This window comes from Protopterus annectens, chromosome 11.part0 (assembly GCF_019279795.1).
Source record: "Protopterus annectens isolate FY-2018-M chromosome 11.part0, PAN1.0, whole genome shotgun sequence".
NCBI classification, from domain to species: domain Eukaryota; kingdom Metazoa; phylum Chordata; order Ceratodontiformes; family Protopteridae; genus Protopterus; species Protopterus annectens.
The window spans coordinates 1,025,232,011-1,025,253,243 of NC_056745.1; the positions used below are offsets into that span (position 1 = coordinate 1,025,232,011).

The window sequence follows — 21,233 nt, forward strand, 5'->3', positions numbered from 1 at the left end:
AATTACAAAACATTTCAAATACTCTAGCAAAAAAAAAAAAAAAAAAAATCAGTAAAAATAGCATTTATGTGGGATCAGACCCCAGCATGGGGGTCTGCACCTGTACACCTTCACACTATGTCTGTACCAACTCAGAATTTGCTGCATCTCAGTGAAAAGAGAAACCCCCAGGATATTGCAGTTTGTCTTAAGATGCAAAATACAGTTTTTGCATATTAGTGGTTGCTGTTTTTGTTTGTCTTTCGGCTTTTCCTGGTAAGGGTTCACCACAGCGGAACTCTGGTCCGCTGATGATTGGCAGTAGATTTTTACAAAACGCCAAGGTGCCAGCTCGACTCCCAACCTTCACCGAAGGCACGCCCATTTACTCACGCATGTCTTTCGAACACTACCCAACCACGTGGAGGACATGCAGATTCCACACAGAAGGCACTCCGAGGCCAAGCCGAGAATCTAACGGGCGAACCTCTTGCTGTGAGGTAACAACACTACCACCATATCACCGCGGCCTCCAGTTTTTGCATATTACTGATCACACAAAATACTGATCATTGGTCTTGTCACAGGCACACCAGGCTCTCACAGTAGCTGTATACTGTGCAGGCACAACCCTTAAAGTCTCCCCCCTTCATTCTTAGCTATACTAAGATCAACATACCCTTCACTAATTATTTGCAAAATGACAGGAGTATTAGTAACTGCCACCATCGAACCTTAAATACTTAGTCTGCTGAGTAGGTGACAGTGGTGCATTGGACAGGAAGTTTTCATAACTCTACACTATACTCTTAACCTTCTGTCTCATCAGCTAACCAAACTGTAATGCATCCAGAAGTAGTTAACACTGAACATTTGGTGGCAGCTGTGCAGTACATTACTACCCACTCTATACTTCTGCCCTGACAGTCTTACTTGTGTGCTTTAACTGTTGGTAAGAAATAGCAGAACTCTCTAACATTAGCTGTTGTTTTCCTGCAAGAAGCATAGAGTGCTCACCCAGACCTTCTGACGCAATTCTTTTCCAAATGCAGCCATTTATATTTTTCACATTAATATATTTTCTATTTCTGCTACCACTAGAGCACATTCCTCCCTGTAATTTAAAATCATCTGTTCAAATTATCATTTTACCAAGTGCTACCATCAGACAACCAGTCATGACCATAAAAATATCTGCTTCATTTCCTTATACATCTCCTCAGGCGATAATATCTCTACCCTGGAGAATATTCTCCACTGGGCCTCATCTGAAATAAAATATGAAACATTTATTCTAGGTGACGTCAACATTGATTGGAACAAAATCAGCACACCTTCCCCCTCCCTAGCTATCAACCTTTTCAACTTCTCCCAAGTAATCCATTCTACAACCAGACCTAACAAAAACCACCCCCCAGGATCCATCAAAGATTGGATTTTAGACTCCCATCCAAACAAAATCTCTCTATCGGGAACTATCCCTGACTCCTTTAGTGAGCATCTCCCTGCCTTCATTCATCACTCAGCTAACCCCTCACAATTCCAACATCATTACATTCAAACTCGTAACCTCAGCAACTTCAACCCTCTATTTTCTCCAACATTTTCAAACAAATCAACTGGCAAATCCTTTACACTCTCTCCCTCGACAACGCCGTAGAACATTTTAACTCCATCTTCCTAAATACTCCCCAGCCCCCCTAAGAAACAAAAGAATCAAAGCCAATCCTGCTCCTTGGCTGACCAAAGAGACTAAACATACCATGCATCTCAGAGACAAATCCTGGAAGCTTTATCAGAAAAGTAAACTGTCTTCTGCCTTGCTCCAATATACCCAACTCCGCAACCAAATAAAAAAACTAATCACCTGGGACAAAAAAAAAAAAAAACTACTACAATAAACTTCAGTCCAATAATAACAACAATCCAAGACAATCCTGGAAATCTGTTAACTCTCTTCTCCATCCTGGGTCAAGAAATAACCCCTGCCCTGATCCTAATTTAACTGACAAGGAAATGAGCTCTCTCTTCAACACTTTTTTTTACAGATTCTATAGCCAAGCTAACCAAAACATTCCCTGACAACAATTCTTCCAACTTCCTAAACTCTTCTAATAACTGTCACCCTATGTTCCAACTCAAACCAGTTTCCACAACATTTATAAAAAAGCTCTTATCCAAACTAAAGCCATGTTCCAATGCCCCTGACAACATTCCCCCCTTTTTCCTCAAATGCGCAGCTGAAGGAATTGCTCTCCCAATTAGCATCCTGATTAACCGATCCTTAAAAGTCATACGTACCCAAACTTTGGCGTTCAGCCTACATTCTACCACTTCATAAAGGAGGTAAAAACAACTCCATTTCTAATTTCCGCCCCATAGCCCTACTCTCTCCAATATCTAAAATTCTAGAGAAATGTGTCCACTACCAACTTTTACCCTACTTAACTCAGAATCAGTTACTTACACCCACCCAACACGGTTTCTGTCCCGGCCACAGCACCATAACTGCCCCACTTTCCTTCTTAGAAACAGTTAATCAAGCCCGAGATTCTGGACTTGTATCCACTGTTCTGCTAGATCTATCTAAAGCCTTTGACACCATCTCCCATACACACCTTCTCTTCTACCTCTCTAACCTTAATCTCGCCACTAATACTCTTTCCTGGTTCTCCAGTTACCTTTCTGACAGATCTCAGACTGTCAGATGGAAGGACTCTACCTGCTCCTCCTTACCTACTCCTACCAGCGTTCCTCAGGGATCCATCCTCGGTCCCATACTTTTCAACATCTTCATAAACAACCTTCACACTGCTCTCCCTGACACTACAGTCATTAAATACGCTGATGACTCTACCTTAGTCTGTGCCACCCCCAGTTTTTCTGAACTTCTCTCTAAAACACAAACAGCTTTTTCCACTACAGAAAACTGGATGCACCAAAACCATCTCTCCCTCAACTCCAGTAAATCCAAAATACTAATTTTCCTCCCTACCAAGGCTTTTTCCTTTGACAAAAACACTTTCAACATCCTCAGCCAAACCAGCACCCCTATAGAAGTGGTCCCCTACGCTAAACTCCTTGGCATAACCATTGACGAATGCCTCAAATTCGACCTCCACATACAACAAAACATAAAAAAAAACACCAAAAGTTAGGTATGCTCTACAGGAATAATCTATTTCTTTCAAAATCCTCTAGGCAAACCTTAGCTACCTCCTACCTCCTTCCCTCTCTACTTTATGGTGCCCCTCTTCTAACTAATCTGTCTGCCTCCCTCACCTCTAAACTTGAAGCTTGCTATAATAAAATCTCTAAATTCGCCACTAAATCCAAAACCTCAACCCACCACTGCCTCACCCTTCAATCTCTGAACTGGTTAGAACTCCCCAACCACCTTGACTATCTGCAACAACCACTCATAAATTAATATTCTACCCAGAAAAATGCCCAGCATTATCCAACATCCTTCCCCCTTACATCCCTCACCGATCATTAAGATCTGAACACCAAAATCTAATCTTCATTCACAGACCTAAACATCCCGCTGGCTAGCAAGTACTATCCTTCTCTCTAGGTAGAAAATGGAACTCTCTCCCTCCTTCACTTAGAACCATACCTAACACGGAATACTTCAAAACCCAACTCTTCTTACACCTAACTTCGAAATGGAAATGTTCTTTCTTTCACCCTATATAATTTCATGGTTTTTCTACACTAAGCCCCTCTACCCCTGCACCTTTCTGCTCTCTAATTCTAGCTAAATGGTTTTAGCTGACTCTCACTTGACTGTAAGGATGAAAATATTGCAAATTATGTTAGTACCTAAAAAAAAAAAAAATGTTATTTAGCATTTGCAGTGTTCTTACTATGTATTCTTGCTGTGTGGACTTTCTATTGTAATTTTGCATTTGCAGTGTTCTTACTATGTATTCTTGCTGTGTGGACATTCTATTGTATTTTATCTCATGCATTGTATCCTTGATTGTACTGCCTTTGGAGCTTTTCTCCCCGGGCCTCCACTGAAAATGAGTACTTCTTGGCCCAGTGGACTTCCCTGGTAATCAAACTGAAATAAATAAATAAAATAAATAAATGACCTGCATAGGCATCAGCTGTACTACAAGCTGAGCTAAAGTTGCGGTTCTCCCTTCCACCATTCCAGACACCCAGCTGAGTCAAACAACGAAATTAATTTCACCCACTTCTCTAATACTCAAAAATACTATACCAAGCAAACCCTGTTCTCTTTTACTTCTCATAGTGACAACATGTAACACAGTGTAGACTCGACACTTCAGCAGTTATAATATCTGTAAAACTAATTGCTGTCTTTTTACAGTCACCAATCTAAATACAGGCAACCTTACTAACAAACTGAAATAGATAGGTGCACTTCTCTTCCATTCACAAGAAATCATTTCAGTAAATGAATCCAAGATAAAGGACAATATCCAGACCTGTGCCACCTCTTCCCTGGCTATAAAACTAAGTTTGAGTGGGAAAAACAGGTTGAGGAACAATGTTCATATCAAATATACAGATAATTGCATGCAAAGGCCTACAGCATTTCATCCCACAAATTCAACTTGCCAGTACTTGCTAAAACAATAAATAAGCAACAAAAACACTTCAAATCACTCACATCTAGCAAGAACAAATGTCAAAGTCTACTTAAACATTTAATAAATATTATAAGCGTACCCTAAATCAGGTAAATATTTTTTACTAGATGTGCAAATAACAGATGTCTGACCATGCAACATCTTTAAATATTCTCAACCACCACCAAGCTTCGGTAATTACAACCGTGTCATTCATTCTCACTCTACCATCCGTAAGACGACATCCAGTTAACATTACGTTCTAGTGCAACTCACAGGACACTATTACCGAATGAAATCCTTCTTGTCTCTGGTCTGTTGACTGGATTTCTCTACTACAGTGGTCAGCATTAAGGCATTGGTGCCAGTGCACTGAACAGCCTTCTCCTTGATGGAAGAATAAATGCATCCTTATGTCACGATTAAGAATGCTCCTAGTTAATATAGTACTTACCCCACAGCAATCCCAAGTAAAAATCACTGCTCCCCAAGGACCAGAAGCAGGGGAGAAAAATCATAAATCTCTGTTTTAAGATAAACTATGAAGACTACAAATCCAATCTTGTAAGCAAGCTAAACTCATAAGTGGTCAGTAGAAATGCTCCACTCCTGACTCTGTGTCTTAAGGCCATCTTAACAAGCAGAGGTCTCTTCAGCTGCAACAATTCAGTACAGAATCTTAATTTTCTCCACCCTCCGTAATTCGATCATCCATCTGCAGTACCTCCATCCCCTTGATTTCATTCATCTCCCATTCTGCTTCTGCTACATTAGTGTTCCATTGTACTTTGTCTACATTGTGGCACTTTATAACTAAAGTGCTGCAAAGTATTTTCCACCCCATCTTACCAAATTTATGTGGGCAGTTTCATATTACAAACTGCATAAACGTTTTTTATTAAGAATATGCCAACATAATTCTACTGAATGTGTTACTGTCAGGTGAGGGATAGGGTGAGGTGCATTCACTTTAATGGATGGAAGCCTGTGCAGTCTTGTAATGCATCCATTAACAGCACTTGCACACACTCCCTACATTAACATCAAGGGTGAAGTTCAGTGACCTTTTTGGTGATGACACAAAGGGAATTTACTGTTTTAAGAAGAGTTTAGGTTTAAACTAGTAGGAAGTAAATACAGGATGGCACTAGAACATTACATTGCATAGTACATAATGTAAAATTAAAAACTGTGATGGAACACTTTAAGGGAGAAAAACTGAACTTTTTGAAGAGCTTTTAGACAAAGTTCACATGATTCTGCCACTGAGACAAACAGCTTGCTTACCTGGTTCCTTTTCCTATGTAAGGAGCACCTTCCCATTCCCTTCACCATATATTTAGTCTATACATAAAGTTAAACAGCATTACCATAATTTGGAAAGTTGCAAAAGTAAAGCTTCTTGCTGTGGAACCTGTATCTTCATCTGACCATCTCTGTTTGCCCAACATTCTTGGTAAACTAACATACTCAAAAATATCATCATTCTTTCAAAAACGTTCCTTCCTGTGTGCACATGATTGTATTCTGTTCAGTGTGGACTAAGCTTTATCTCAATGGATTGGTATTCCTTGACCTTATCAGTGGACTGCTAGCAGCTGGCATCAGTGAGAAGGCAATCATCTGGTTTAGAAATTTCCTGTCCAACATATTTTTCCAAGTTCCAAGATCTATTCCTAGCAGTTCAAGCATGCCATTTTGATAAAGCATGTTAAAAAATCTGTATATACCCCCTTCTGTTCTCGTATATCACAAACAGAACTTCCTGTTAATCCCCTCAAAATCAAGTCATTCTGCATCCAGTTGATATGATTATTTATAGACTTAACCCCAACAACTCCATAATCAAAGACCTCCTTGAGCGCAACCTTTTTAGTGTATAAAATAGAACTTGTACCTAACCATGAGAAAAGCAAATCCATGCTATTCAGAACTGAACAAAAATTGACTGCAAATGTTCAGCACATTCTTCAAATCAGTAAATTATCAAAGCTACTTGTAAATTCTGGTACCTAGAATATGGTTAGATTGACAGTTATACTGTCTGCTTAACATGGAAGAAGCAAAATCAACAATAAGCAAACTCCTCTTCTTGTCCTGGAAAGTATCCCAGATCTGGTCACTGGAGAGAATGGGTATGGATAAAAGAGTTCTATTGGCCTCACTGCCACCAGTAAAAAAAAAAAAAAAAAAAAAAAAGTTTTAAGTCATCTAAAAGGTGAACCTATCTGGAGATTCATTAGATGTTCTTCATGTTTTACTGTTGCAGTCATCACATTTGGGTTATCTGCCTGCAGGTAACCCTCAGTCGGCCTGAATACCAGAGGTTTGGGATTTCTGCGTCGGATGCTGTCACTTCTTCCATGACGTCAGGTCATCAGGGGGTATAAAACATGTAGCCGACGCCATTACATCAGTCTTTCTTGCCGTGCAGTGCCTGAAGCAGAAGCAGTTCGCAACTTCCGGTCGGCCGCCTCCTGAAAATATCATTTTTCGAGTTTCAGACCTGAAGTCTTCTGAAAGATAAGTACCCCATTGGGGATCCTTTTTTCTTGCTCTAACAGATGTCAGAAAAAATTCATAATTGTCTTGCCTGTGAAAAGCAAATACCTCACAGAGATTTTCATTCTTACTGCGTCACCTGTTTAGACCCAGACCACGACGTCCCTCGCTGTCGGTTTTGTGCCTTGATCAATGCCCGAACTAGTCGTCGTCGGGTAATTTTTGTAGCTAAATTCTTTTGCTGTCCATCTCCATACTCCGAAATGGCTTCGATAAGCCATCCAACTACCGATCTTCTGAAAAAACACAAGGATAAAGACAGAGACAGACCGCATAGGTCCAAAACTGCCAACGATGCTACCGTTAAGCTAGTTGCCAGTCTGCCGGTACTCAGTGAGGTGCTTTTGCAGCCCCTGATACCCGCTTCTACAGATTCGCAGGCCTCTACTGAGACCCATTTGGAGTTCGGTATGCCGTGAGATGCTACTTCGACTATGGAACCTGCGGATGTCTCTACCTTGGATGGGTCCGGAGCTGCTGTGCAGGCACTGGCTTCTGAGGGGTGTATTCACGCCTTCCAATTTACATATTAAACCGACGACTTCATTTCAAACCAAAAATACCGAATTTCTCAGGCCTAGAGTTCGCCCTACGCCTAGGAAACCAACGACCAAAGCACATTCTCAGGCCCACATGCCACAAAAACAAATATGTAGAATGGCTGAAGACCCCATTACCTTAATTAGGGGAAGTCCGCCTTCCCCCTCAAAGAGACCAAGAACTGATTTTCCTTCTGATTCTTCTGATCAGGAATCTGATAACTCTGATCCTTTTGACTACCAGGACATACCCTTATCTACGTATGAGGATTCTGATGCAGAGGATTCCATTCCCTCTGCTTCCCCTCCAGACGATTTTTCTTTTGGTGACACCCTGCATACCCTTAGAGAGCATTTCCGCTGGGAGAGCCAGGACTAATCTCTGTCCAAAAAGAGACTCGGAATTTTTAAACTTGCCTCAGCACAGGCCTCTAGCTATCCTTCCTGTTCTGGAAATTGTAGATGATGTCTTCTTGGAATCTAGCCTTACCCCTGATACTTTGCCTCCAGCTCCCAGGAAACCTGACAGATACTGTAGAGTAAGAATCCTACTGCAGATCCAGAGACCATTTCCCAGGGACCTAAAGGCATTAAAGGCTACAACTGCCAAATGTCCAACCCCTTCAGGCAGGGATTCTAGGGCTTTAGACAGATGGGGTAAGAAGTTATACACCTCTGCTACTCTTACCATTAGGGCCTTAAATTGCCAGTTTCATATGTTAAAGTATCAGCAGCATATTATGGAACTAATTAAGCAGAAAAGGATGCTGATTCCTGACTGTGCAGAACACAAAGATTTACAAGAGTTAATGCATTCTGCTAACCAAGTTGGTAAACATACTTTGCAATGTGGGTTTGATGCCTTAGAAGCATCTTGCAGGGCTGCTGTCACTGGGTCTGTTCTTAGAAGACATGCTTGACTTAAGGAATAAAATTTGCCAGATCATGTCAAAGCAAAATTACTGGATGCACCATTAAACCAAGAGCATTTATTTGATAAAAACCTGAAGAAGTCCTCAAAAGAATGGAGGAGAAAGCTAAATCTATGCAAACTGTTAAAGATTTCAGTAGGCATTGACCTTCAAAAAACTGGTCTTTTCCAGTCCCTTCCAGGCCTTCTCAGTCCAACCCCAGGGGCAGCAGACCATCAAGACTTCAGTCTCAGATTATGCATAGAGCTAAGCAATGGAGTGCTCCCACGTCCAAAACAGGGAGTAGTAAGCCACCATCCTATGGTAAAATGGCACAGTGACTTATCCTTACCTCTTCCAAGTCTTGCCCAAGTACTTGCACCTTTAGGATGGAAACTTGCCCTGCATGTCAAAAACTGGGAATACATTACGCAAGACAGATGGATCTTAAACATTGTTTGCCAGGGATACAGATTCCACTTCCACTCACTCCCAACCCTAAGCGGATGGCCAGAACTCCCCCCAAACTAGTGGGCAGAGGCCCAAAAGCAAGTACTTTCTCTTCTCAGCATCAAGGCTATTCAGCCTGTCCCAGCAGAACAGAGGGGACAAGGTTTTTATTCCAGACTTTTTCTGGTTCCCAGAAAAGAAAACTCTTGGCATCCTGTCCTGGATCTGTCTATTCTCAACACATTTCTGGTGGTTCCAAAATTCACAATGCTAACTCTCCGACAGCTGCTTCCTGTGCTAGCCAAGGACTACTGGTTAGCAACCATAGACTTAAAAGAAGCCTATCTGCACATCCCCATAAGGGAATCTTGCAGGAAATACCTACGCTTCAGAGCAGGCTCTATGCACTATCAGTTCCCTGCACTTCCCTTTGGCTTATCTACTGCACCCAGGGTATTCACAAAGTGCCTAGCTGCAGCCATTGTATATTGCAGGCAGAAAAGCATTCAGATTTACCCATACTTGGACGATTGCCTGATTCAGGCAGACAGTCAGGACTTGCTACTACAGCACCTGACATTTGTAAAGAGACTTCTAACTTCACTGTGGTACACCATCAACGAAAAGAAATCACAGCTGGTACCCAGCCAACAGATTGCATTCCTGGGAGCAAGCTTGAACACAACTTCCCAGATGGCATTCCTCCCTCCAGAGAAACAAATTTATTTGACAAACTACGTCAATCTACTGGCCATCAAAACCTGGCTATCTGCAAGAAAAGTACTGCAAGCCCTGGGGTTCATGGCCTCTTGTATTCTATTAATTCCATATGCAAGACTGCATGTGAGGAAACTTCAATGGTACCTAAAAAGTCTTTGGTGTCAACATTCTCAGGATCTGGAAACAATGATTCCTATCATTCCTTGCTTAAGGACAGAGTTCATTTGGTGGGCAGAGGTCTGCAACCACAACAAGGGACTCCATTTCACTCTACCTCCTGCCACCCAAATTTTAACAACAGATGCATCAGACTATGCATAGGGGGCTCATATGGCAGGGCAGGGAAGTGCTTTTAGGGCAAGTGGAACCCAAAGCAAATGCACCAGTATATCAGTCAAAAAGAAATGCTCTGTCAGCCTTCAAAGGCCTTATTCTTCCAGAAAAACTGTTGGTAAAGATAGACAACACCACAGTTATGTGGTAAATAAATAAGCAGGGGGAAACCCATTACTACCCACTCTATAGATTAGCCATGGCTCTGTGGAACACAGCCTTGAGCAGCCAACTGCACCTGTAAGCTGAATTCCTGCAGGCAAACTAAATTCACTGGCAGACGACTTAAGCAGAAATCTCTTGGACTCACACGAGTGGAAACTGGAAACCAAAATGTTCAAGCTTTTGAGGCACAGGTGGGGGACACCAGAGGTGGACCTTTTTGCTTCTCCTCAGAACTATCAACTGAGAAAATATTGTACCAGAACTCCCCACAGCCAAGCTTGGAAAGTGGATGGCCTGTCCTTCACCTGGGAAAACCTCTTAATCTATGCCTTTCCCCCTCGGCCCTTCCTCTTGAAGGTTCTACTAAAGATCAAACAGGGCAAGCCAAGAACTATCCTGATTGCACCAGACTGGCCATGCCAGCACTGGTACCCTCTTTTGCACAGCCTGACCGTGCTGCCACCATGGTACCTGCCTCAGACTCCTTCCCTGCTGTCCCAGCAGGCGAGACAGATTCTGCACCCTCCGCTACAGACCCTGAACCTAGCAGCCTGGCTCATCCACTGAATGTTTCTCCAGCAACTCTCAGTTAGCAGGTGCTGGATGTTATTCTTGAGGCAAGGAGGCCTAGTACGAGAAAATCCTATTTGGAAAAGTGGAAAAGATACTAGTCCTGGAGCCAGTCTCAGGGAATGGACACAACTGTGCCCAACTTACCTCATATACTCGATTGTTTGTTTGTTTGTGTCTTTCGGCTTTTCCCGGTTAGGCAGAAATACTCCACAAAGGCCTATCCTTCCCTTCTGTTAAGATCCATGCCTCTACCATCTCAGGTTATTATAATTTTTGTGCTTTATTACAATACTGAGCCACTCCTTTTTTCTCATCCTCTGCCCAAACAGCTCCTGAGAGGAGCCAAGAATTTAAGACCCTCCAGGAGAGCTGCCACTCCTGCCTGGGACCTTAACTTTGTATTGGAAAAACTCATGCTTCCGCCCTTTGAACCTACTACCACAGCTGAGTTAAAATTCTGCTCATGGAAAACAGCTTTACTTCTAGCCATCACTTCAGCAAGAAGAGTGTCTGAATTGCAGGCCCTTATGGCCGTGGAACCCTTCATTATCTTCCATGCGGACAGGGTCTCCCTCAGGACTAACCCATCATTTATTCCCGAGGTGGTGTCTAGTGTGGCTTTAAACCAATCCATTCATTTGCCTACTTTTTTTCCCTAATCTCAGAATAAAGGGGAAAGGATCCTGCACTCCCTAGATATGCACAGGCAGCTCAGGTTCTATCCGGACAGGACTAAGCCTTTCAGAAAATCTGACCAGCTGCTAGTCAGCTTTGCTGTATGGGCAGAGGGCAAGGCCATTTCAAAGCAAGCCATTTCTAAATGGATAGCACACTGCATCCATTTCTGCTACAAACACCATGGGAAACCTACCCCACAGGGGATCAGAACATATTCCACTAGGGCTACATCAACCTCTACAGCATTCCTCAAGGGAGTTCCTACCAGGGAAATCCTGGAAGCTGCAACCTGGAACTCTGTACACACTTTCACCAAGCATTACCATCACTTACCTGTCTTTTCTAATTCCAGAGCTGAATTTGCCACAGCAGTCTTACAGGGCCTGATTGCCAGCCCTAATGCTTCTTAACTACCTCCACCCTTCCTTAGCTTTGATAATCAACCCAAATATGATGACTGCAACAGTAAAACACGAAGAACATAGTACAGTTGTGTACACTTACCATAAATGTAGATGTTCGAATGTATTCACTGTTGCAGTCCTGGTTACCTTCCCTGCAGCCCCCTGACTTATCTTTACTTCTACCTATCTTTGTTGTTTGGCATTTCTTGTATCATGTGTATTTGCTTTTTGCTGGGGGTGTTCCATACCATGTAATTGCTTCCTATTTTTGGGGGCACCTGACATCTGGGGCAAGAAAAACTGATGTAATGGCGTCGGCTGCATGTTTTAGACCCCTGATGACCTGACGTCATGAAAGAAGCGACAGCATCCGACGCAGAAATCCCAAGACTGTGGTATTCAAGCTGACTGAGGGCTACCTGCAGGCAGATAACCCAAATGTGATAACTGCAACAGTGAATACACTCGGACATCTACATTTATGGTGAGTGTACATAACTGTACTTTTTGCCTCCCCCAACCTGTGATGAGGATCATTACATTGTAGCTAATGCTGTAAGGCTCCTTTTCTACCAAAGAAGAGGTCTGTTCTAATTTTCATACTTGTCAAAATGGAAACATTTCCACTTTTTACCTGCAGGTTTTCAGTTGGGAGCACACATTGCAATCTCAGACTAGACCAGTACAGTTAAGAATGTCATAGCCACCAGTATGCCATCTCTTGTTACTACACACAAGGATTGACGTACAGTGAACACAGCTTCTCGTGGGAGGCCCCACCATCTTCAATCTTGCCCAGTTTTCTGGAAAATCTTTAAAAAACATGATCTTGGTGCTGCTAAATGTATAGATTTTCACAATGTTATCCCCTCAATATTCCTCCCTCCTTCCTTCAGTATACCATATAACTTTTTAACTACACCACCACATAAGTTTTGATGGTCTTCGTATGCTATGAAAACAAACAAAAAAAAGCTCTTCACTTCTTTTTTCAGGTATAGTTTCACTGTATATTTTAAAGTCCTTTTATTGCTTAATTGCACATTAATAAGTGAGTGCATTTGCCAGATATTTATTCCCATTGTATGCATTATCATTTTTCTTGTTTATAGTTTTCATTTATTATATTCTTGTAAATTTGTTTGTATTCACAGACTGAGTCTAAAAATAGTCCATGAGACTAAGTGCTCTACACCAGTCAGCAAATTTCAAACAAATAAATAAATATCAAATTCAAATGAATGGGTTAGTGAATGACTGAATGAATGAATGCATAGAGGGAAAGCAGGCTTGGCTGACAGGGCATCATTATCCTTGGAGCTTTTTACCCCAAATTGGAATGCTTCCTGTTTCGGCTGGGGTTCTTCGACCTACAACAGCTTCTGTTATGTTATGTTATATTATATTATGTCATTTTGTAAATATCTAATGGGAGAGTTTAACTGTTTTTGTTTATTGAAGGTTAAATGCAAGCACTGATGGTCTGATGTGGCTAGTTTGTTAGTACTATATAAACATGTAACTGTAAAGTAATTATAGCAGCAGTGCTTGCCAAAATAACAAGTGCACCATGTATGGGATTCCAAAATGAAAATGTTCTTAATCAGTAAAGATTTGCTCATAAAATAAATAAATAAAGTACGTACGTATGCACGTAAGTAAGTAAATAAAAAGCTGACTTCCATCACTGGTAGAATGGAGAAGCCAAGTGGTACATTCTAGGAATGCATTTACTCTTTATGGTTTCACTTCAGAATCTCGAACTACTGAAATATCGAACTTCAGTAGCTCAAGACCAAAATGTCGAAACTACACTTGTGTGAAAGTGCAGAATGGCGAATGCGGAAATGTCAAATCTGCAGTTTTTGGAGGCGGGTATGCAACATGGGATTCCCTGTGTTCATGATATGTGGTCTGGCATGTGGATGTAGCTGGAGATTCAGGTAAGTGATATTTTACTAGGGGTTTGGGTAGGGAGTTTAGTGTGTGTAAGTGTGTTCGGAGTTTTGAGGTGTGGGTTAAGGTAGGTAGGTAAGATTGTGAGTGTGTTGAGTGTTGAGAGTAGTGATATTTGTACGTATGTGATGTGTGTTTGTACAAGGGGAGTGTAGAATGTGTAGTGGTGTTTTTTGTGTGTTTGTGTTTGTAGTGCAACCTCGAAGTTTTTGTTATATTTTTTTTTATTTGTGAGGTGAGCGGGTGCCTAGACTTCAGTGCAAGTGCACTTTCGCTGAAGTGGAGTTCTACTTTTCGTTTTTGGTTAAGTGAAAATTTGTTGTAAAGTAGTAGATATATATATATATATATATATATATATATATATATATATATATATGTGTGTGTATATATAATATATATATATATATATAGATATATGTGTACAAACACAAAAGTGTGTGCACATAATCTAACGTTTACATGTACACAATACATAAATGAAGGTGTGCTTGTGTGTGTGTGTAGCCATCGCTACTTGCTGTCTCTCTCTCACACACACTCACACATCTTTATCTAACTAGGGAGGTGTACAGGAACAAACATTTATGACTCTAAGGCCACATTCTACTGTATTATACTGTAAGCTGTAGTTCTTAACTTGTGCTTAATATTATATTAGTTTGTATTTTAACATGTTCTTGCTGTAAAAGTTACAGATGAACTGTGGTCCGTCTTTTTAGAGTAGGCCACCTTACCTGGCTAGTTAGTAAGCAGTGTATAAGGCATGCGACATTGTATTCTGGGGCATGTACTAAACAGACATTACAACATACCCAGGATGTTGAGAGAGAGCCTAGAGGGCATGTACCTTACAGTTCTGGTATGTGGTAATAACTCCACGGAGCACAAGCCTTTATGTACTGTACTTAATGAGTTAGTTAAGTCAGATTTTTGAGTACATTTCATAGAATTTATAATACTGTGTTAAAGGGGCAGCTGTTTGTTTATATATCATTCTTAGCATGCATAATAACCAAAGAGATTTTATTCAGCCTTAACAGTTTCATTGCCAACTGTCGTAGTTGTGGTGGAAGTCATGAGTCTAAAAGGGAGAAATGTTTAGCTTTTGGTCAGCAATGCCACAGATGCATTAAATGGAATCATTTCAAAAGGTTTTGTTAATCGGAAGACCCACATTCTTTTATTAAAAGGGAACATTTTAAGAAAAAAGTTGATCAATTAGAGAGCTGCAAACCCTACTCTTTATGTGGATGGTGTGTCAGTGCTTCATGAAAGAGTCAATGCAGTAGGTTTAAGGGTAAAGAACGGGGTATTTTTACTATTTGGATAAATGGTAAACCCACAGAGCTCAAAGTTGACACAGGATCCAATGTTATGTCAGCAGAAACATTTGCTAGAATCAGTCATTGTGAAAGGCTTGATTTGGCAAGGTGTGTGAAGCTTGTTGCTTATGAAGGCAAAGAAGTTCAAACTGAAGGCTCAGTAGTACTTTCATGTTACTCTGCTGGAAGAAGCTACAACTTGTTATTTTATGTGGTCAAGAGGCGCATCCAGTCATTGTTAGGACTCACAGACAGTTTGAAAATGGGACTGCTTTCATTTAATAAGGAAGTCTACCATGTTAGCTTACAAGACCACTACTTTAATTTTGCCCAGTACCTTTTTTCTACCTATGCTGATCTTTTCGAGGACAAATTAGGGAAGCTTCCAGTTGTGTACTACTCCATGAAGTTAGATCCAGAGGTCAGTCCAGTTATCAGGCCAGCACGAAAAGTTCCAATAGCCATGCAGGACAGAGTCAAAGCAGAGTTAGATAAAATGGTGCAACAAGATGTAATTTGTCCCGTTGAAGAACCAACTGAAAGGGTATCATCCATGGTGGTAGCTCTTAAGAAAAGCTCAGATGACATCCGAATATGTATTGACCCACGAGATTTGAACTAAGCGCTGAAAAGACCTCATCATCCAATGCGCACAGTTGAAGAACTTGCAGCCTTGATGCCAAATGCCACTATTTTATCATCTAAGATGTAAAGAGTTAATTTTGGCAAATTCATTTTGACAAGCAAACATCATTGCTCACCATGTTCAGTACTCTGTTTGGCGGGTACAGATTTTGAAAAGAATGTAATTTGGGATAAATTCTGCAAGTGAAGTCTTTTAATGTGCAATGGAGCAAATGTTTCTGGTTATCCTTGTGCTATTATGGTAGACAACATACTAGTAGGAGGTCACGATGAAGCTGAGCATGACAGAAACCTCAGAAAAGTTCTAGAAAGAGCACATCAAGTGAGGCCACAGAAATGCATTTTCTGGCTACAAAAGGTTACTTATGTTGTTCATGTATTTGTTCATTTATTTACTAGTTCAGGCTTACGACCAGATCCTTCTAAACAAACAGCCATTCTCAAGATGCCAGCTTCAGACAATGTTTAAGTCCTGCAACGTTTTCTTGGCATAGTTAACTATCTAAGCAATTCATTCCAGACTTGAGCCAACTTTCAGCACGACTTAGAGGGCTGACACATAAAGATGTATCCTAGTTTTGGTTAGTGCAACACCAAACAGCATTGGATGTCCTGAAACAGAGAATTGAGTCCACCAGCTCTCAGATACTATGATGTTTATAAGCCAGTAACACTTTCCTGTGATAATTCAAAATTTGGTTTAGGTTTGGTCTTTCTACAAGAGGGTCAGCCTGTTGTTTGTGCATCAAGAACTCTTACCCAAACTGTAATACTGAATGCCCAGATCAAGAAAGTGCTTTTGGCAGTTGTGTTTGCATGTTCAAAGTTCCATGATTATGTTTATGGTAGACCTATCCAGATTGAAGCAGTCCACCAACCTCTAGTCACTAACTTGAGAAAGCCTATGCATTCAGCTCCAGCCAGATTGCAACATATGATGTGGAGATTCCAAAAGTATAATTTCACTCTTGTCTACAAGAAAGGCAAACTTGTTTATCTTGCTGATACATTGTCCAGATCACCTAGAAACTTCACAGAACAGCACAAAAATGAGAACCTTGATTTTGAAGTTGTAAAAGTGAGAATGTTTTCTTCCACACATCTTGAGTTGAGAGATCACACAGCCACAGATCCAGTTTTACAAAGGCTCAACCACTTTATTCAAGGATGGCCGTCAAAGCAATCTAGTTTACCTGAAGAAGTGCAACCTTATTTTCCATACAGAGATGAGATTTTGTTTGACAGTGGTATCATGAAAGGTCCAAAAGTAATTGTTCCAAAGTCCTTGCAATAGGATTACATTACTGTTTTGCATCGTGATCACCTAGGAACCGACTCTACCAAAAGAAGGGTGAGAGGACTAGTATTTTGGCCTTCTGTGTCACAAGACATTGACTGAGCACTTTTATCTTATTCATTGTGTAATAGTACAAAGCCACATCAACAGAAAGAACCACTTCAGTTAAACCAGATTCCTGAACTACCTTGGTCGACATTAGCCACTGACATTTTGGAGTGGAATTGTCAACATTATTTGGTGTTAGCAGACTCTTACTCCATTTGGATTTAGATTGACCTACTTCCTAATCTAGCATCCAGTCTTTACTAAGATTTTGCATTGCATGGTAGTCCGCACAAATTTATTTCTGACAATGGCACACAGTTTACAAGCCAACAGTTCAAAAGATTTGCTGAAGAATGGGAATTCACTCATGTCACGAGTAGCCCTGAGTACCTGCATTCGAATGGTTTGGCAGAACGTGCAGTTCAGAAGTCAAAACAGTTACTAGAGAAGTCAAAACAAGATAATAGTGTTGTTTTCCTGAATCTCTTGAATCTCAGAAATGTTCCTCGTGGTAAACATTTTGGTTCACGTGGTCAGAGACTTCTGTCGAGACAAACCAGAACCACATTACCAGTCCGTAGTCAGTTGTCGGTTCCACGTGTCAAGAACAACAGGTCAGTGAAAGCCAATCTGAAGAAGTGCTTAACCCAGACATCCTACTATGATAAGATCAGCAAACTGCTCATTCCATTACAAGAAGGAGAAGTGGTAAGGATGCAAATGTCCAAAGGTTATGATCGGATTGGTGCCATGAAGAATATTTGCCCAGAGCCAAGGTCCTACATTGTGGAATCACAAGGAGTAGAGTTTAGGCGGAATTGAAAACATTTGAGACTGGTGTCCAAGCCCATACCACAGCACATAGCCTGTGAAAAAGACTCTTTATCTCTGAGTGAGTTGTCCGGTGTTCCAATTTCAGAGGACATTCCTGTTCCTGATTCGAGTTGTTCACTGAAGACTGTCCTCTTGCTAAATTTAGTTCAGTGTGTTATGTTACAAGATATGGTTGTATCTCTAAACCATGTAGCAGATACACTGCAACTCGGATATGAACATTGTGTTTTGTTTCTAAGGTCTATAATGCATGTCTAACTCTAATATTTTTACAAAGGGCAGTCTTTTTAAGAAGGAGGATGTAGATCAGTGTGTATGCATATATCTTTACGAAGCTGTCCAAGGGCCTGCACAAGTGTATAAATACTGAGCACTTGCAAGCTAGACTGCCATTTTGTAGTAAGTTGTTGAGATGTAACCATATATGTAAGGTCTGTCTATTAACCAGTTCATTTATATTTTAGGATGCTGCTATCCATCCATGTGTTTCTGTGTATTAAAGCATCTAAACAAAATACCCTGCCTGCTTGATGTCCGTGTTAGAGGGGGACGAGCAACACTAAACTTGACTGCAAAGATGTGCATGTGCAGGGATAGATGGCTGTTTGAATAAAGTGTAGGATTTGCAGAAAGTGGACAGTAGACCTGAAGAGGATAAATTGAATTGTATGGCAGAAAGTTGTCATATCCCTGTTGATGATTTTTCTTGGTATGAGAATAAGTATGCCTTCTTTATGCTGAAATTTGTACAACGAATCATTGATGAATATCTTGTTCTGCTGATCCACAGAAAAAGTTTGCAAACAGACAGATAAGTAATGATTTACTTAGGAAAAGATGAGCATCGTTTAGTATTTCAAATTTTAAATATGCTTTTGAAAAAACTAAAACTGTGTATACTTGTTTTTACAGTAACAGAATGGGCCAATCAGGCAAAGGAGAGTTTACTTAAAGGTGAAGTAGATCTAGACATGTATGATGGGTGAGTATCAGAAGTTTTCTGTTTTAATCTTATCAAAGCTATATGAGATTTTAACTATTTTCTAGTCTGCATTACTCCAGCAGCATGTCTGGATCTTTTCTGGAGTAGCATTTAGAGTTGTTGAATATTACAGTAATGTATTGGTGACTGCCAAGTCGTGGGTGAAATCTGATTTACCAGTTATTGTGTCTTGCCCTTGAAAGAAAACTCCAGATGAGTAACTATTATCTAACATGAGTAAATACGACTTCAACCACACCAACTTTCAGACCGTCATTATTTGTGTTGTAGAGCTAAATTATTTTATAAAAAAAAGTATCTGTTTAAAACTCCTTGTACTTTCATAAGGCAATGGCGGTGCCTACTGAGTGTACTGTTCATTGGCACATTCTTGAACATGGATTAATATACAAGTAAATAGGAAATGATAGTATGAACTATTGATGCTGTGGAGAGAATGTTTTTTATAACTGTTCACATCATAAAGGGGTACATAAGGTAGTCCTAGTCCAACTCAGTACATTTATCCAACTTCTATCGGTGGTACCCATCAGCACTGTCATTTATGTGGCTGCAGTTCTGGACATCCATTAATCAAGATCCCATGCCAAGGCAGCTTATTGTCATTCAGAGCAATGGAAAGACTTTACGTCTGCAAATAAAACAGCCAGTCTGTCATTTGTAGTTGTGTTTGACAGCCAAAGCAGCTTTACTTGCACCAGACTAAACCAAGAAAGCAATGGCAGGTTACAAAGCAGCTCACTTCAAGTACATTAAAGAGAAGGAAAAAGGTAGGAGGGGAGAGACCTAAACAGACTACTTAAGAATGAAAGAGGGACTGGATGCTAGGACATAACTGAAGTATTAAGTTAAGTTCCTCATTTTGGTATGCACATGGAGTGGTACCATGTGAGGGGATAAAGAAAAGACTTCTTATTCAAAGGTTAATTAATGCCCTGTATATGCTCTCCAGCCTTTCCCCACCGTTGTGAACTTCTTACATTTTTATAGTCCTTTCTCAGTGTACTTGTAAATTGTGTAACTATTCTCTGTATATTTTTTTATTAATTTACAGTTTGACGGGTTAGTCCCACTAGGCCAATGGCCTCATCTTCAGGGGACACCCAAGGTGATATTTATACTGACTAGGGCATCTGGGAACTTGTGCTACTCTTGGATAGGTGCCATGGGATCTTTTACATCCATCTGAGATACCAGTAGCTGAAGCAGATGAGGCCTTGGTTTAATGCTTCATTCAAAGGCGCAATCCTTTTCTTCATTCTGTAGCTAATAATGCATGTCAGCTGACCACTACTGTATGTGTGTGTGATGCTGTCTGCATGCTGTTCTTTCAAAATAACACTAGAAATTGAGGGATGCTTGAGAGATGCACAGGAGAAAGAGTAACCAAAGTAGTTAGCAGTTTATAGCCAGTCCTTTTGAGAATAGCCAGCAGTAAAATGTGTAATAATACTACTAGGTTAGAGATGTAAGGCTTTATTGTTATTTTTTGTTTGTTTGTTTAGAAGAAGAGTTACAGAACATATTTATGCTTTCTAGTTCAATGTAAAATGAAAAGTTAAGTCCATTTGCTTCTTAAGGTAAAATGGCTGAAACTGAAATCCATTAAGTCTGTTAAGAACGCGGCAACAAGAGAAAGCACAAGAGACCCAAATCCTATTCATGTTGCCCTAAAGATGTAATTATCCTTTCAATGGCTTTCACTTTTTGGTCATGAAAGCTGATCACTGTGGCATGCATTTTAAACAAAAACAACACAGCCATCTCATATGCAGTTGTCCTTATCTGAGCCACATAAAAAAGCAAGTTCATAAGATTATTCAGGCTGTTCAGGATACTGAGTGTCTTGTAATGTGGATTCCTAAATGCACATGTCTTTCCTGGTGAAGAAAGTGAGACTGACCTCATGTACATCAGTATCTTTAACTCCTCAGCCTTCACTGTTAGTTTTATTATAATCTTTAATTATGAGGCATTTAGTGGAAACTGTTAATATAGTTCAGAAAACAGCCAGATGTCAATATTTCCTTTCAGTAGCAACAGTGGACTTAAAAAGGTCATCTCTGTATTCGGGTCATGTAGTTCCTTCACCCATGCTAGAAGAAGGTAAAAAGAAAAAAAAAAGTTTGTTTCATCTGCCTTTAGAGGAGTAGCACTTTTATATGATTACCTTGTAGGTCCATATTGACCATGGTGACATGTTTTCA

General features: G+C 40.5%; 1 protein-coding gene across 1 annotated transcript in view; it reads left to right on the plus strand.

Annotated features, from left to right (window-relative positions):
• CERK (ceramide kinase) overlaps positions 1-21,233 on the plus strand; it is a 606,813-nt gene that overhangs the window by 235,009 nt on the left and 350,571 nt on the right. The window contains exon 5 of the mRNA XM_044087264.1: positions 18,936-19,005. Within this exon, the coding sequence (XP_043943199.1) occupies positions 18,936-19,005 (70 nt within the window). The remainder of the gene's footprint in view (positions 1-18,935; positions 19,006-21,233) is intronic.